Source organism: Myotis daubentonii, chromosome 1 (assembly GCF_963259705.1).
Source record: "Myotis daubentonii chromosome 1, mMyoDau2.1, whole genome shotgun sequence".
In the NCBI taxonomy this organism is placed as follows: Eukaryota; Metazoa; Chordata; class Mammalia; order Chiroptera; family Vespertilionidae; genus Myotis; species Myotis daubentonii.
Genome location: NC_081840.1, coordinates 72,794,273 through 72,811,032, shown reverse-complemented (window position 1 = coordinate 72,811,032; position 16,760 = coordinate 72,794,273). Strand labels below are relative to the sequence as shown.

General features: G+C 38.7%; 1 protein-coding gene across 4 annotated transcripts in view; it reads left to right on the top strand.

Annotated features, from left to right (window-relative positions):
- FMN1 (formin 1) overlaps positions 1–16,760 on the top strand; it is a 302,227-nt gene that overhangs the window by 151,711 nt on the left and 133,756 nt on the right. For 3 of the 4 annotated variants that reach the window (XM_059705564.1, XM_059705574.1, XM_059705583.1), the window contains exons 9-12: positions 2,292–2,421; positions 3,885–4,031; positions 5,114–5,173; positions 10,219–10,339. In XM_059705564.1, coding sequence (XP_059561547.1) covers positions 2,292–2,421; positions 3,885–4,031; positions 5,114–5,173; positions 10,219–10,339 — 458 coding nt within the window. Of the gene's footprint in view, positions 1–2,291; positions 2,422–3,884; positions 4,032–5,113; positions 5,174–10,218; positions 10,340–10,708; positions 10,805–16,760 lie in introns of those variants that run through there. The other variant, XM_059705591.1, reaches the window with a different exon arrangement.

Below are 16,760 nucleotides of genomic sequence, written 5' to 3'. Positions count from 1 at the left end.
GACTTCCATAGCTCCTGTTAATAGCCCCATCACTGGGAGCACTTACGTGTAACATAAGTTGGTGAACTTATGGGCTTGTCTCCTCATATTGGTCCCGAACCTCCTGTTCCGAAACTAGCTATAAGTAATTGTTCAAGCAACATGCACTTTTCATCTGTGTCCTTCTTGCTGAGTTAAGGTGTTGAGCAGTATATTCTCTTACACAGTCTCTGCAAATGCTTCACTCTGTGTTCATTACTCTAGGAAGTGTGCACACGCTGGGGATCAGGTCCTGCTTGGGAATAGAGCCTCACAGTCACATTTGGGAGAGGAAGGAAGCGGGGCACTTCCCTTGAGGTGGCTCTCAGCAGCATCTGCGTAACTAAGTTCCCTGTGTCACCACAGTACCAAACGCCCCTGTCCCGCAAGCTTTTTACTCCTCCTATTTGTGAAAACTGGTGGTGCCCCTAATTCCAGTTATAAATAAATCAGTGGTTTAATACTAATTTTATGAAGAAACAATTTACATAAACATGTCATTTCTTCATCTTGTCCTAATCAGAAATCGTATGGGTTTTATATCCCATTACATGATTTTCATAAGAATCCATTACAGAAATTTAAAGCACAGGTGTGGCTTCTTTATGGGTATTCTTTACTTCATCTCTGTGTCATTTAAAAACAAAAAAGAAGAGGAGCCCTGGCTGGTGCGGCTCGGTTGGGTGTTGTCCTGTGCACTGAGGGGGTCCCTGGTTCAATTCCCGTTCGGAGCACATGCCCAGGTTGTAGCTTAAAACGCTAGTGGAAGGCATGCAGGGGGCAGCCAATAGATGTCTCGCTCTGGCATTGAGGTTTTTGTCTCTCTGCCTCTCTTCCTTCCTCTCTCTCTAAAAAGCAATAAAAAAAAAACACACACACACAATGAGAAGAGTTGGCTTAGAAGATTAAATATAGGAAATCCAATCAAGAAAAAAAATTTTTTAAAGAAGATATTACCTGGTTGTGGGATAAATAAGAAAAACAGCTGATAATTAGAATCTTATTAACACCCAGAACTCCCTAAAAAAAAAAGTAAAAGAGGCACCAAGTATTAGCTAAGGGAATTACTTCAGGCATGGAAAGAAGGAGGCCCCAGCTTCGCAAGCATTCTTGGGCAGAGATTGCAAAATGTCAAAGTAATGATGCTATGAGTTGACCAAGGCTTTCAGAAATATCAGGTAATAATCATTTCGACCCCAAAATGAATTTAATTGCTGTTAGTGGATTCTCTCCTTTTCTGAGTTCACATCCAACTCTTTCCACCCATTTAGTTTTATGCCCCTTCCTCTGGTGATTGGCCAGGAGAGTATGTAGTTCTTCCAACTTAATTTTGCAAAGGGCACCGGTGCCCAACTGCTCAGACAGTGAGCTTTTGTGTGTAGGTTAGTACTCACCTTTAGCTTTAAGATCTGCCTTGCCACAGTTTTTAAGCAGCTTTAGATTGTGTCCACTTATTGAGTACTGCTTTGTTCCAAGCACTGAGCTCTGAGCTCTGTTTATATAGGTAAGTTGATGTGGAAGAGTAAACAAATACCTGCAGAATAGGGACATTATTGACTATTATCTAATTCATTAAGCAAAAATCTCACTTCAGTAAGAGATTTTGTACCACTTATCTCCAGTCCTCACTTTACTCAGCCTGTATAAATATATCCTTAGAGAATGCTGCATTATACAGCAAGTATATTGTATATATTTTCTCATGCCCTAAAGGCTAACACTTCTCATTTGGGTTTAGTCTCTTAATTGGGCAGCAGGAAATAGATAACTTGTTGTGGTTCATTATAATTGCATTAATTTTCTGTTCCTAAAGTAATTTATATACCAGGCATTTATTTTTTAACTATGTATTTTATTGATTTCAGAGAGTAAGAGAAAGAGTGATAGAAACATCAATGATGAGAAAGAATCATTGATCGGCTGCCTCCTACACACCCCACACTGGGGATCGAGCCCACAACCCAGGCATGTGCCCTGACTGGGAATCGAACCATGACCTCCTTGTTCATAGGTCGACGTGCAACCACTGAGCTATGCTGACTGGCCCCTATGCATTTATTTACTACCATAAAAACCCATTTTTTGAAAAGTGGCTTTGTTATCCACAGTAGAACACATCGCCTTAGAGTTGCTTAAGTTAGCCTGGTACCTTTTAAGTTTGTTAAATTAATTGTCAAATAAGGAATGCTCTCATGATGGATCTTTTCCAGCTGTCTTTGTACTTTCCTTGTGATTTTATATGAAGCTAGATAATTCCTTCTTAATTTTTACAGATTTTTACGTGAATTAGCCCAGATCCCTAATTTTGCTGAGCGTGCCCAGTGTATCATCTTCAGATCTGTCTTTTCCGAAGGCATCACCTCCTTGCATCGAAAAGTAGAGATCATCACACGAGCTTCTAAGGTATGTTGCTGTCTAATTTAAAAAGACAACTTTGTCCTTATTAGAGGTAAAGGAGGAAGCTGGGAGTGGGAGAGATCAGCTAGAGTCCCTTTGCCAAAACTTTTTGGGTTTAAGATTGTGTGTTTTTCTAAGTATAGCTGTAACTATTATCCTGCCTAAGTGTGAGTATGTGTGTGCATGGAGATGAAGTGCGAGGGAGAGGGAGAGAGAAAAGAAGAGAGGGGGAAAAAATGTCATTCTTACAGATTTCTTCTCAAATATTCCAAACACCTTCCAATGTACATACTGGCCATTTAACACCAACCCAAATAGTATAGTTTATTTTTTACTCACTGTCTGGATTACGAAAGAGGTTTTGCCTCAGACCCATGAATTTGACCATCTGAAATGTGCTACATAGTGAAATAAAAATATTCTAGAGATTTGTTAAAGGAAACAAATGATTATGATAATGAGTGATGAGCAAATAAATTTTTGTTGGCTTTACCATATTGGTATTCATTATAAAGTTAAATTCTAGCATTTGGCTTTTTCTCCCAGTGACCCATGTCCTTAAGCACACTCTCCACAAATACTGTAGCTTTTAGTTTAATACTTAGTTACTTATCTGAAGGCATTATTTTTTTCTTTCTAAAATATAAAAGATTTCAATAAGGAAGGCATATATACCAAAGTATAATATGTACCCTTTAATAGTGCCCAGAGAGTCAGGAGCAGAAGTCAGCCTAGAGCTGCATTTGGATTTCTTTTCCTAAAATAAAAGAAAGCCAACTAAGACTATAGAGAAAGGGGAAAAGTATCTATTTGGAGTTTGTACTTGAAGCAGAGAGAGAGAGAGAGAGAGAGAGAGAGAGAGAGAGAGAGAGAGAGAACAAATGAAATGGGGAGCGAAGAAAACTCTAAGCAGCTTGAAATGATAACAGTGAATAGACATATCAGCTAACACTTAATACAGGTAGCCTCTGGCCTTGAACTACCTGATTGTAGTTCACCTCTGAGGGTTAGAACCACAAATAAGGAAGAATTGACATGTTATTATAACTACCATACACTTAACTGTACTGTTTACATAGATAATAGTCCAAAAACAGATCCTCAAATGATATTAAACCCCTTTCTACTTGCAAGTCATCGAATGTGAAGCCTAACTATAACAACTCTCTTTCCTGAATTTATAAATACTTTCAAGTATTTACAAAATAAACTGGCTCAAATGGAAATACAAATACTAATTTTAACCCACACATAGTATAATTCACTGAAAGGATAGGAAATGATGACTCTTAATGTATTTTTTAAAAGACACTTAAGGCTTAAAGTTTATTTTCCATCTTGCTAACTGTTAATTCTGTTGGTAACATGCCACCAAACAGCCTATTGGGTACTCAATAAATATTTGTTGTTGAATGGACATAGTTATATTTGGAGTTCAGCTGCATAATCATTGGTGTTTGTCATCACAGGGCTTGCTGCACATGAAGAGTGTGAAGGATATTTTAGCTCTCATTCTGGCTTTTGGAAATTATATGAATGGAGGAAATAGGACTCGGGGACAAGCAGATGGATACAGCTTAGAAATTCTGCCCAAACTCAAGGATGTCAAAAGTCGGGTATTTATTTGTTTTGTAATAAATGTCTATGATCTGCCATTATTTTCCCTCTATCCCTTTAATTTTAAAAAAAGAAAACCTATTCCTGATTGTTCCATTTATCTCCGTCCTCCCCATAACAATATACTTTTCCTTTGCTTTCTTTTGACTTTGGAATAAAATAGCTTTTTTTTTTAATGTTTGATCTTATTTTGATGGCAAAATTCCCACTACACATTTGTTTGCTTTAAAATGCAATTAGATGTTGAATTGCAGCAAGAGAATAAAACAGCATATGATATTAGCCATAGCACAAGGCTTGAATTTGTTGTTGGCCACTTGTAATTTATTCATTCCTGTGAATGGACCAATGCTGAGGTGAGCATTTGACTTACTCTCTTGCCCACAACAATCAGGCTGGACGTTACTGTCAAACTCTCTGAGCCTGATTATCATTTGGCTCCACACCCCTGCAGAGCCACCTCTTTAGAAACAACCAGCCATACCTAGGCATCCTATTGGGGGGGCAGTGGGAGTGGAGGGAGGGGAAACACAGAGGCAAATTAGAATTAGATCCATGTGAACAAGACTCAAAGGCTGCCTTGTGGGAGGGCCTGGCCTCCCAGGGTCATAAAGTGGCATGGCATTCCTTTTAAGCTGTCCTGATTGTTTTTCACACTATTAAGAACACACATCTTTTGAAAGGTGGGAAGGGAGGGATGGTTTTCTGTTCTAGTCCCTGGTTCCCTTTAGCACTCCCCTACCCCCTCCTGACTTGGCTTTATGCCAGAAAATATAGAGACTGTGTTTTATTTATTTATTTTGTTTGTTTGTTTTAGCCATGACCTTAGAGGTCTTATGGATTATTTGGGGGATTTTTACCCCACAAAGAGCAGTGTAGTGTTATTTCTTTGCGTGGATGCCATAAAAAATGGATGGGACAAGGAGGAGAGAGAGAGAAATCTTGCCAGTCTCAGAATTAGGACCAGGTATCACAAACTAAAAGTGTTAAGGTCATAAACTGAGATTTTTTGCTCTCAGCTGTATAATACAGCAGAGTCTCATGTGAATGATTATCATTTAAGTTTCTCTTTTAAACCTAGGATAATGGGATTAATCTGGTGGACTATGTCGTGAAATACTACCTGCGTTACTATGATCAGGTAAGAAATGGCATTATGTGGAAAACTACACAAATGGGACTTCAACTCTTACACATTGTTGGCATTCAGCAATCAGATGATGGATGGATGGATGGATGGATGGATGGATGGATGGATGGATAGATGGATTTCAGGTCCAACATAGAATCTGAGAGCTAGCCAGCTTCCTTGGTTTATAGATGGAAACACTGAAGCCAATTGTGAAGAGAAGCTCTATTTGGTGGTACGGGTCTACTGACCCTCACTCCGTTGTGTGACACAGCTTCGGAGAAACCCCCAGTATCCCGGTGCCTTCTGACCAGGTTGCCAGGGCCTTTGTGAAGTCTAGCCATTCAGTAAGTGGTTATATTTGAAACTAGATTCTGGGATGCAGACCAAAATTTAGGAAATTAATATTCAGTAATGCCCAAGACATTCTCAATAATGTTCATCTGGGAACAAGTTGCAGATGTGGAATTTGAAATCCCTCCTCTTTGCTTAAATTACATTTGCAATTAGAAATAACATTTTCTGTGAGAATCTACCTGAGCATAATTTTCTGTATTTTATTCCTCCTCATTAAATTGAGAACAAGGAGTCCTAACTTTGAGAAGAAAGAGGTACTGTTGTAAGATGTTGAGAAATCTAGCAATCAAGATGAATGGAAAAAGTCTCCGGAAAATGTTGTCAGGACTCCTGCTTAACTATCCATGGAAGCAGAGTTTTTCCTAGGTACTGAGGGAAGGAAAGTAAAGATGCCAGAGCCTTAGTTTTAAGAGGCCTGCAATTTCATCCAGACGACCAGCTAAGCACTGATGAGGTTTATAGTTCTCTTTCTTGCACTCCTGGTGGGTTTATCTAATTGTTCTCAATATATCTACAACCAGGATTCTCATCCCACCCCACCCCTCCACTTCTCCCCTGTTTCTATTAAGGATATTATAATTTTGGTCATTTAGACATGAAATGGTGCTTCTCTTTTGTTGATCTCTGTCCTTCAATTCAAATTTTTTGTTGTATTCTTCCCTGATTTTTATCCTAAGTGACCCCTGCCCATTCAGGCTTTGTGATAACTCACCTAGGGAATTTCGATTACTTCCCGGCTGGCTTCCCTGCCATTCTGGTCCATCCCATGGCCTGTGGCCTGATTACATTTTATAGTTCTGATCATTTCACATCACTTTTTTACTCCAAAACAAAATGGCTCCCCTTTTTCAAGTGAATTAAGACTCTATCCAATTTAATGCCAGTGTTTTACAACCAGATTTTTATTACTTTCCCTCTATGCACATTCTATGCTTCAACTCAAGACTTGATGTTTTCCAAACACACCCTGTGCTTTCTTCCTGATGTGTTTTTACATCTGATGTTCTCCCTAATTGGAACTATTCTTGTCACTAGCCTTTTTATATAAAACTTCTCTTTTGTCTTATGAATATCTCTTAAAATAATTAAAATACCTTTTGGGGAAAAAGTTTATATAGTGAGCTCTTCAAAAGCCATAAGCAAAAATCAATTCATTCCTTCTCATTTTAAAAATAGTGGCAAAACAGACTGCAGGTAACCACAGAAAACAAATAGAAGATATAAATTGCCAACTATATGTATAGAATTAGCAATCTATATTGATCCAGCCTTTCTAGGGTCTGTCTTGTATGATTGACTGAGATCCTATCTGTTTAAGATCTATAGGTCAAATGAGACCCTTATCTAGTTTGCTCTGGATTCACCAAACTATATGTCCATAATGGGTACCTTGAAAAAATTTCTCACCATGTGCTTTTCAAGCTGTTTGCCCAGAGAGCTGTGTCGGCTTACAGGGGACCCCTTTTCCTAATTCACATGTGCTGTATGGGCTAGTGAGACTTTGACCGTTCTGTATCTGAAGCCCTATGAATATGTGGAGTATTATACATATTTCTAGGAGTTTTATCCTAAGGAAAAAATAAGGACATGTATCACTATTTTATTTGAAATAATTTGTAGTAGCAAAATATCATGGAATTGTTTAGTAGGTGTCCAAAGGTAGAAACTAAGGTCAAATAAATTATGCTAGAGTCATACAATGGAATATGCTACCATGGAAAGTGTCTAAGAGAATGTTTACTGGCATTGGAAAATGCTCTTGATCTGCTTTTAAATTACAATTGTGTTTAGAATAATATATACGGTGATCTCCAATATGTAAATATAAATACACACAGAAATACCTGGAAAAATATATATTAAAATGTTTGATTATTTCTGGATAGTAGAATTGTAAGAGATTTTTACTTTCTTCTTTCTTTTAATTACTAAACCTAATGAACGTGTGTCACTTTTGTAAAAGGAAAAAAAGATATAATAAAAATATTGCAATCTTACATGACCTTTCTTCCAAGAGGGCTTTGCTCAGTTCCTTGTCTTTTACTCGTTTTAAGCCCAGGAACACTTTGTTTTCATGACTCACTTAAAATATGTTTTCTACCTCATCTACAGATATCAATGAGCAATTACCATCGCCCTGGTATTGCTCCCTGAGATCCAGAACTCATTGTCTCTTTCTAGTGTCTGTAATGTAGGTGCCTGATAAATACTTGCTGAGTTGTATATTCTGCAAATATTGACAAGAATGTAATAAGAGGCATCTATAAAGAATTAGGTATGAGGAGGTGAAAATTATTTTCTGGTAGAGAGGGGAGGTATATTGCTTCAGGCAATATGTACGTACCATACCCCAAGTTCTGGCAGCAGGTACCAGTGTCGTAGAAGCATTGTGAGAGGTGACCTTTCTAATCCCAGGTTGACATGAGCAGATATACCTCCTGGTATTTGTCTCAACCAAGTCAGATGCATTGTGTAGGAAGACTGAGATTTGCCTATGATATACAGCTCGTTGAAGAAAGCCGAACCCAGTGAAATCAGCTTCCTAGAGGAAAATCTTACCGTAAGAATAGTTTCAAATTTGGAATGATCCGGCTTAGGAAAAATAAGAAGTCAACATTCGTGTGGTCCTCCCCTAGTTTTCACTGTGCAAAATGCATTTCACTCAACAAGAGCATAAAATTGTATGATTTATTAAACGATCCTCTCCCTTTAGGAGCCTAAGTGATGATTTCTGTGGTTAGTAGTGATGAGCAATTAGCTGAAGAAAGGTGACTTCTGTTCCAGGCTTTCTTCCACTCATGCCAGGTTTTGGGTCCAAGTCTAGGTCTGTGAAGTTTAAAGAAACCCATCTAGAGCCATGTCTTTTGAACTCTAATTGAGCAAATTTCACCAGAACTACTACCAGGCTGATTGGCTCAGCAGCATTTTCTCAATTAAAAAAAAAAAAAAAAGAAAGAAAGAAAAGAAAAGAAAAATGAAGCTGGACTAAGTTTGATAAAAAGTTTTGGAAAATAGAAAGAGATATTATTCATGAGTACTTCCAGTGTAGATCACCATGGAGTTTTGTGGCAAGCATCTTAGATGTTGTTCCATCTTGGCACTCAGACCGGATACTGCTTCCATGGTTTTTAAAGTAGTAAAATAAGTATAGGAAGATGAAAAAAAGTGCCTTGATCATGTAAAATGTTGTCCTATGCAAATGAGGAGAACCACCTTCTTTTATCATTCCAAGTAAAGCTAAAGGTTTTAAAGGAAGGGAAAGAGTCAAGGGAATCCCTGAAACCACAAGAAAATATGAAAGTAAGTTAGATGTCTCCTGCTGAAGGTACAGATTTCCCAGAGCAGAGTTTTGTAGCTCTTCTGTGATGTTTCCAAACAGAATTTATTGAAAGGCCAGAGGTTACATTCTATATGGAGACCAAGGCACAGTTCCTGCCTTCCTGTCTAGTGGGGAAGACGTACAAGCTAACAGGCAATTTGTAAATTAATGTTGGTAAGTCCTGTGAGAATGGTAAATACCAGGGGCTTTTGGAAACACCAAGAGTTGGTTGCTGGGACTTAGGGAGAATCTTTGAGGGAGTGATGTCTGTTTTGAGATTTGAAGGATGAGTATGAATAAGGAGGTATGAACATGTTCCAACCGTTCTGGGCAAGGGTTGGAAAAGGGGACCGTTTCATATAAGTTTTACAAAAGCCTAGAGGCAAGAGACCATGACCTGACCTATTATTTTAAGAAAGTTTGAGGAAGGGAGTTAGAAATAAGGAGAAGGTAGAAATAAGGCTGGAGATGTAGACAGAGGCCAGATCATAAAGTGCCTTGTAAAGCAGTTTTAGAGTCTGGAACCAGTCCTAATAGCAGTAGGAAAGATGGAATGTGAAGGAAAGCTGGCAAAGTGGCCTATGTGGAGAGACCTGAGGATTGTCTGAGATGAGCAAGATATGAAGCTACATTAAACAACCCAGGAAGAAGCCAGATAGACTGGAAAAGAAATTTGAGGCTCAGTTTATCTTTCAGTGTGCCTGATGAATGTTTTGTCCCTCAAGAAGTTTCTCAGCTCAGGCGCTCTTTGAGGGATAGTTGTGGGGCTTGTCAAAAACTATACCCAGTCATGCCCACGTTAAATATGTGGTAAGAGTAGCCAAACAACATTTGGAAAATTTTTACAAATATGAATTCAATCCTCCCCCCAACACACACACACGTGTGCATGCGTGCTTTAAGGTTCAGAGGAAGGTAGGTAAAGGCGTAAGGCAGGGTGATTGTTTCTTCCATTGAAGTGCTGCCTTACTCAGTACCTTCCAATTCACACCCATTGACATACCTCAACGCTGAGTTCTCTAATTGCTACCATGTGCAACCCAAACAGGGACTTTTAATTTAAATACTTTCATGTGTTCCTCCTATGCCCTTTTCCATGGACATAGAGTGCCCAAAGTCAGGACATACCTGACAATTTTCTCTTTCATTCATGAGGCAACATGGAACCTCACCCATGCCATAGCCAATCTAAATGCCAGTATGAGCAAAAAGATGTTGTGAAACACACCAAAGCACTTCAAAGTAACCAGTCCAAACTGAGGAACCCCGGAGGAGTGTTGCTGCAATGTTTATTCAAACATTCAATAAGAAATGCTTTGGAATTTCAACTGAAAGTGACAATTGGGAAGTATAATGTGCTCTTCTCCACTCTATCTTTTAGGAAGCAGGAACAGAAAAGAGCATTTTCCCCCTGCCTGAACCACAAGATTTCTTTCTGGCTTCCCAAGTCAAGTTTGAAGACCTCATCAAAGACTTGAGAAAACTGAAGAGGCAACTGGAAGGTAACAGGAACTATTCCGTTAGGATAATAGCTAAGAGTTTTAAAAAATGATTTAAGAGGATTACTTGTGTGTGGCTCATTGAATGGAATGGGTGCAGACTTCAACTGTGGTATGCTACAGCTCTCACAAAGGGTTCCATCACTAGGCACTTTCTGGAGGCACTGGACTTACATATGTCTCTCTCTCTTACTGTGTTAGTACTTGTTATATCTACATCTTGTTTTATCTACATTTCCCAACATATAATAGATATAATTTTAATAATAATAATATTAACAGCCTAAACCCTTTACTGGATGCTTACTGTGGTCTCATATAATTCTTATAACAAACCTAAAAGCAGGAACTATACTAACTTTCTTTTTACAGATAAGAAAAATGAGGCTTAGAGAAGTTATGTTCACGCAGGCGATGCAAAACAGATTTACTGAATTCTATCTGATTAAAACTCATGCATTTTCTAAACAAGTTTACTATGCTGCCTTCTCTCTTCCATCCCTGCTCCCACATCTGCTCCCTCTTCTTGTCATACACACACACACACACACACGTGCACACGCACACCCGTGTTCCTATATATTTGGTTTATATATATGAGTCTAATAAGGATGGCAAGACATTCTATTTTAGTTTATTTTACATTTTTTAATTATTCAAAACAATATTCTGAAAGCCCTTTGGGCTTTTTTAAAAGGTGAAACTATGCTTCTCTTGGGCAGGAATTTTCCTTTGGCATTTCGAGAGTCTTATGTTTTCACTGTGGAGACATCTCCTTGTCCAAGAATATAAATACTTGCGCTGGAGCTTGTGTAGGTCCAACTGAAGAGCTCTGTGGAGGATTTAGGGAGCGTGTTAATGTGGAAATGGAGCCCAGAGTGCCAAAAGGCGAGCTTGAGGAAATGAAGATCTTGAACCAGGAATATTTTTACACTAAGACATAAAATAAACATTCAAAAAATGTTTATTGTGAAAGAGTGCTCAGAAACCCAAGTCTTAGACAGAGAACAGCTTGAAACTGGAAGTGAAGGGGCAAGGTCTGCTCGGAGTGTCAGGGAAAGCCATTTGTTTTTACTTTGGGCATAAACTTGCTCAAATAAGGACGGTGGTTACAAGTGAATATTTTTACCTTGTAAATTATTTTTAAAGGAACATGTGGACATTTCCCCCCTCCTGTTGATGTGGTTGAGAGCATGAATTCAACCAAATGAATGCTTTGTTCAGGAATGCGATATGTGGACTTGTGGTTATTCTATTCCCTTTCCTAAAAATAAAAAATAAATAAATAAATAAATAAATAAAAATGACAGTTTTGTTCTTGTATAACATGAGGAGCTTGATTCTTACTTGAGTAAAGCCGAGTAAGCCATCATGGAGTAGTTTCCTCTGTCCCTCTCCAGGGGTGGAATTAGGGCCCAGGCCAGTCCCCAGGATGGCTGCAGGTGAGCAGTGGCAGCGAAGACCCATGTTTGTTCACTCCTTGGCTGCCTTTGAATGCCCATCCCCCCAGCTCATGGCCCCTTTAACACCCTGGGCCTGCTCGCTCCTCTTGTCTTTTGAACAGAAGCCTGATCTGTGTGTGTTCTTTCCTCTTCCCGGGCCTTCCTTCCAGGGACTTCCTCTTTTGGGCATCCTGGCTCGGCCACCTCCCTTGGACGCTCTAGTGTGTTAGATGATAAGTAACAAAAGGGATGAGAAGAGTGAATTAGGAAGACAGTGGACAGGCAGGGGTTCCCCCAAAGCTCTCCACTTTGGTGTATCTTATTTTCTCTAGGGAACTCCTAGCTGTCATTGCAGATCTCAGTACTCAACTGACACTTTTCTCAGTCAATTTTAAGGAGATATCAAACTTCTGCAGCTGGAGGGGCTGCCCTAGGAAGGAAAACTGATCATCACAGTTATTTTTCTTCTTTGTTTTGGACTTCACCAAGGAAGTACCATAAAGGTGGTTGAGGAAACTGGGACTCCCCCACACACATTGAATATTTAAACAAAAAAATCCCTGCTAATCTTTAGGGATGCCAGTGTTTTTAACACATGAAAGGTACCTAGTAAATATTTAAAGAAAATACAGACCGTTGGTTCTCTAATGAATTTCTTTTTCTTCCAAATACCATCTGGCAAGATGGCCAGAGTCGTGGCGGTCCGTTTCATCTCCCGTCCCCATTCAGGTTTCACCGCCTTTTCCATAAGGCCTTGGTGTGAGCCTAGATTGAATGTTTAATTGAAGAGGACATAATTTTCACACATACAGCAAAGATTTGATGAGGCTTTGAGGTTTATTGTAGCCATTAAAATGTCGTGGCTGCTGGCAAAACCCCAGAAAATGTCTAAAGCTAAACCAGATGTGATTAGCAAATTTCAAGAAGTCTCAGGCCCCGGTTCTCCCGGCAGTCCTGGCCCTTTAGAAGAAATTTGTTTTGAGTAGCCTGAACCACACCTTAACAATAGGATGAGAATGAAACTAGGATTGTTGGCTGTACAAATGTCACTGATTTAAGTAGAGGTTTTCAATACGCACCTTCCATAGAGATAAGAACTTTGCATAGCACTCTTATGTAGGTAAACACAGCAAGGAATTGATGGTAATAGTAACAACTTCAGTTTGTTGCATTATATAATAATAATACATTATTATTATCTATCAGGTGCTTTGCATATATCATTCTTCGAATCCTTACAATGACCCTCTGAAGCAGATATTATTGCCGATCTCTCATAAGAGGAGGAAACTGAAGTTTATGATGCTCACATAACATGCTAAATTACTTCGCAGGTGACAACCTAGCCACATTTTAAAACTAGATGCGACTCTAAGCCATGTACTCATGACATATCCTGCTAGTGGCCCAGCAGTCTCCATACCTTATCATAGATCAAAACAGAAAGGCATATAATCAAGGCATAAAGCTTCATAAAGATACAAATGACAGAAAGAGCGTCACTGAACGTGTGCATGAGTATAACTGTATCTACTCCCACTCCTGGAACCATATAAGGAAGCCCTTGGGTTGGGATAGAAGGGGGAGGACCTGTAGGAGAGATGGGTTATAAAAGTGAATAGACACAGTATTGCGTAAGATTAAGACCTCAGGCTTTGGAATCAGATGTATTTTTTACTGGTTTGGTGAAAGTAAGATCTTGTCAAGTAACAACCATAGAGTGTATTAATTTCTCACTCACAAAGTGGGACAATTATAGTACATACATCATAGAAGGACATGAATGCACACTACCTTAGTAATGAAAGCTTCAATAAAGCCGACGGGGGTTATTTGAGTACCTCTTACTGGAAAATGCACAACTTATAGAATCAGGCCCATAATGTTGGTCAGCCAGCTGCCTGTTTGTGGAGAATCGAATTCCCAGAGCACTTGTACACTCTTCTCTGCGTTGTGGAGACAAAACCAAGTTCTTGGTACTTGGGAACATGTTCCATATTTTGTTCACTGTTCTACATCCCTTAATGAGATGATAATTTTGATTTTCCTGATACTGTGAAGTTATAAGTGATAGTTGGGGGAAATCCAGCAAGCAGTAGGAATAGTTGCTCCCTTTCTTATTCGTTGACCTTGCTGGCCAAAATTCTGAAGGTATGATTTATCGACCCAAGTGGCGGTAGACAGAATAATGGTTCCCAAAGGTGTCCAAACCCTAACCCTGGAATCTGTGAACATGCTACCTTACATGGCAAAAAGGGACTTTGCTGACATTGAGATGGGGAGATTAGCCAAGTGTGCCTAATCGAATCACATGGATCTTTAAAAGCTGGGAACTTTCCTTGTCCGTGGTCAGCAGGAGGTAGTACAATAGAATGATCAGAGAGATGCGATGTTGCTGGCTTTGAAGATGGAGAAAGTGGGCAATGAACCAAGGAATGCAGGAGCCTCCAAAACTGGGAAAGGCAAGGGATAGATTCTCCATAGAGCCTCCAGAGGGATTGCAGCCTGTCAATACCTTGATTTCAGCCCAGTGAGACCCAGGTTAGACTTCTAACATATGGGAACTATAGGTAATATATTTGTGTTGTTTTAAGACACTAAGTTTGTGGCAATTTGTTTTAGTAGTAATAGAAAACAAACACACCAAAGGTGTGTTTCTGATTGTGCCAGTTGATACCAGTCACACACCACACCACACACACACACACACACACACACACACACACACACCCCATTGCTGAGGCCACAGATGTGGGATTTCCCAAGTACTAGTGCTCACCATTACTTCAGAAAATGTGAATTAGTGCTTTCTAAAGAAAGAGTCGCTAGTCCTATAAACCTGGAAATGCTCTGTCCTGAAATCACATCATAGGAATTCACAGTGCACATGAGTTTATTAAAGGTTTTAGGAAGTCCTGCAATTTTTTAAAAAAGAACACACACAAAAAAAACATGATTTATCCCTCTTTAAAGAAGCATTTCTCAACTTAAAATATGAAACATTGTGTGTGTGTGTGTTTTGTGTGTTTTTTTATTTCACTAAATACTTAGTAATATGTTGCAGAACATACATTCTGTGAAATGTAGCTTAAGTGATGTTGACATTGCTATCAAGTTTTTAATATAGACACAACTATTTATTAAATCGTCATTCCTGGATGACCTTAACAGGAGGAGCTGAGATAAACAATTATGCTCTTTGCCCATTAATGTTGCTCTTAATACTCCCTGACCACACTGTCCTTAGTTGTTATCCATGTAAACAGAGTGGGTCACATCCTCTTGTAAGTGTTGATGCCTGAAAGCCAAAATGAATAGCCATAGTGTTACTCAAAATTACTCTGGTGTCACCACTCCCAAATCCACATTTGTTTCACATCATCCTGTAATAGTATTTAGTTATGAAAAATTCATTCTGGCTATGAAAGTAAGAAAGTTAATTAATTTTTTTTGTTAGAAGATAAGACAGGAACTCTTCAGATAGGTGTTGAAAAGTCATTCTATTCTGAGAAGTTTAAGAAGAAAAATAGCCCTGGCTGGGTAGCTCAGTTGATTAAAGCATTGTCCCTATAAGCCAAGGTTGTGGATTTGATCCCTTGGCAGGGCACATAGAAGAATCGACCAATGAATGAATAAGTAAGTGAAACAACTAATCGATGTTTCTCTCTCAAATCAATCAAAAATTATTTTTATAAAAATAAATTGTCACCCTGAATGGTTTGGCTCAGTGGATAGAGCATCCGCCTGCAGACTGGGGAGTCCCAGGTTCGATTCTGGTCAAGGGCATGTACCTTGGTTGCGGGCACAACCCCAGTGTGGGGTGTGCAGGAGGCAGCTGATCGATGTTTCTCTCTGATCTATGTTTCTAACTCTCTATCTCTCTCCCTTCCTCTCTGTAAAAAATCAATAGAATACTAATATAATAAAAATAAAAAATAAAATAAATTGTCATTAGCTAACAAAAGTTACTTAGTAACCCCTGTTATTAAGGGTGGGCTACTTAACCAGCTAACTATGATCTAAATCTGCATTGAAAATGATGCATTCTGAGCCCTGTTATTGCATGTATAAATTGGGAAAATGGAATTAGCAGTTAACCCTAAGTGTAAGATATACAAACTTGTTTGAAAATGTTGGCTGAGGTGCAAGTTTGTGTGTGTTTTAAGATCATTCCAATGATGTCCTTTTCCCTAAATATTTAAGACTATATATTTGAACATGTCCTTTCTGATGAACCATTTAGAAATATTTGGAAATACACTTATACATTTTTGGAAAGGCAAGAGTTTCTGTTGACTTTTTTGATATCTGTTACCACTCTATAAATGTTTACCTGATATATGTTTATCCTAAAATGTTAACTATTTTAAGCCTTTTTAAAGTGAGATGCTGTGTGAAATGCATAGTCCAGGCATTCAAAATTACTAAAATTTTCATTTTAAGTTTGAATAGTAATAGTTCTAACCTATCTTTACATTGAAGTACATCCAATACATCTGTAGGCATTTCCCATTCTGATGTCCTTATTTTAATGGAGTGACCAGATAAACCCTATATCATCCAGATGAGCCTCTGTTTGTATAACACTAATTCCTAAACATTCTACTCAAAATTTAAATTATAGAAGGATATAAATTCATACATACATGAAAGTAACAGTTCAAGAAAGAGGTTTTTTTTGTTGGGGGGAGGGGTGGTGGTAGGTTTTCTAAATTATAGTCAATGTGTTGTCCAGATGAAGATGGCAGATTGAATTCATTCATTTAGCTCCACTCCCTTTTAAAGGCTCACCAAAAATACTAACCTGTTATTTAGAATCATACAGTCAAAACCATTATAATCAGTAAAAAAGGGGAATTAGGGAGGAAACCACATACCTACACATGTAAAATCATGAAGTGAGAACATTTATGCATTTCTCTTGGCCCTTGGCTAAGACTGGTGTAGTGGCAATAGTTTGACTATTTGGATATGCATATGAA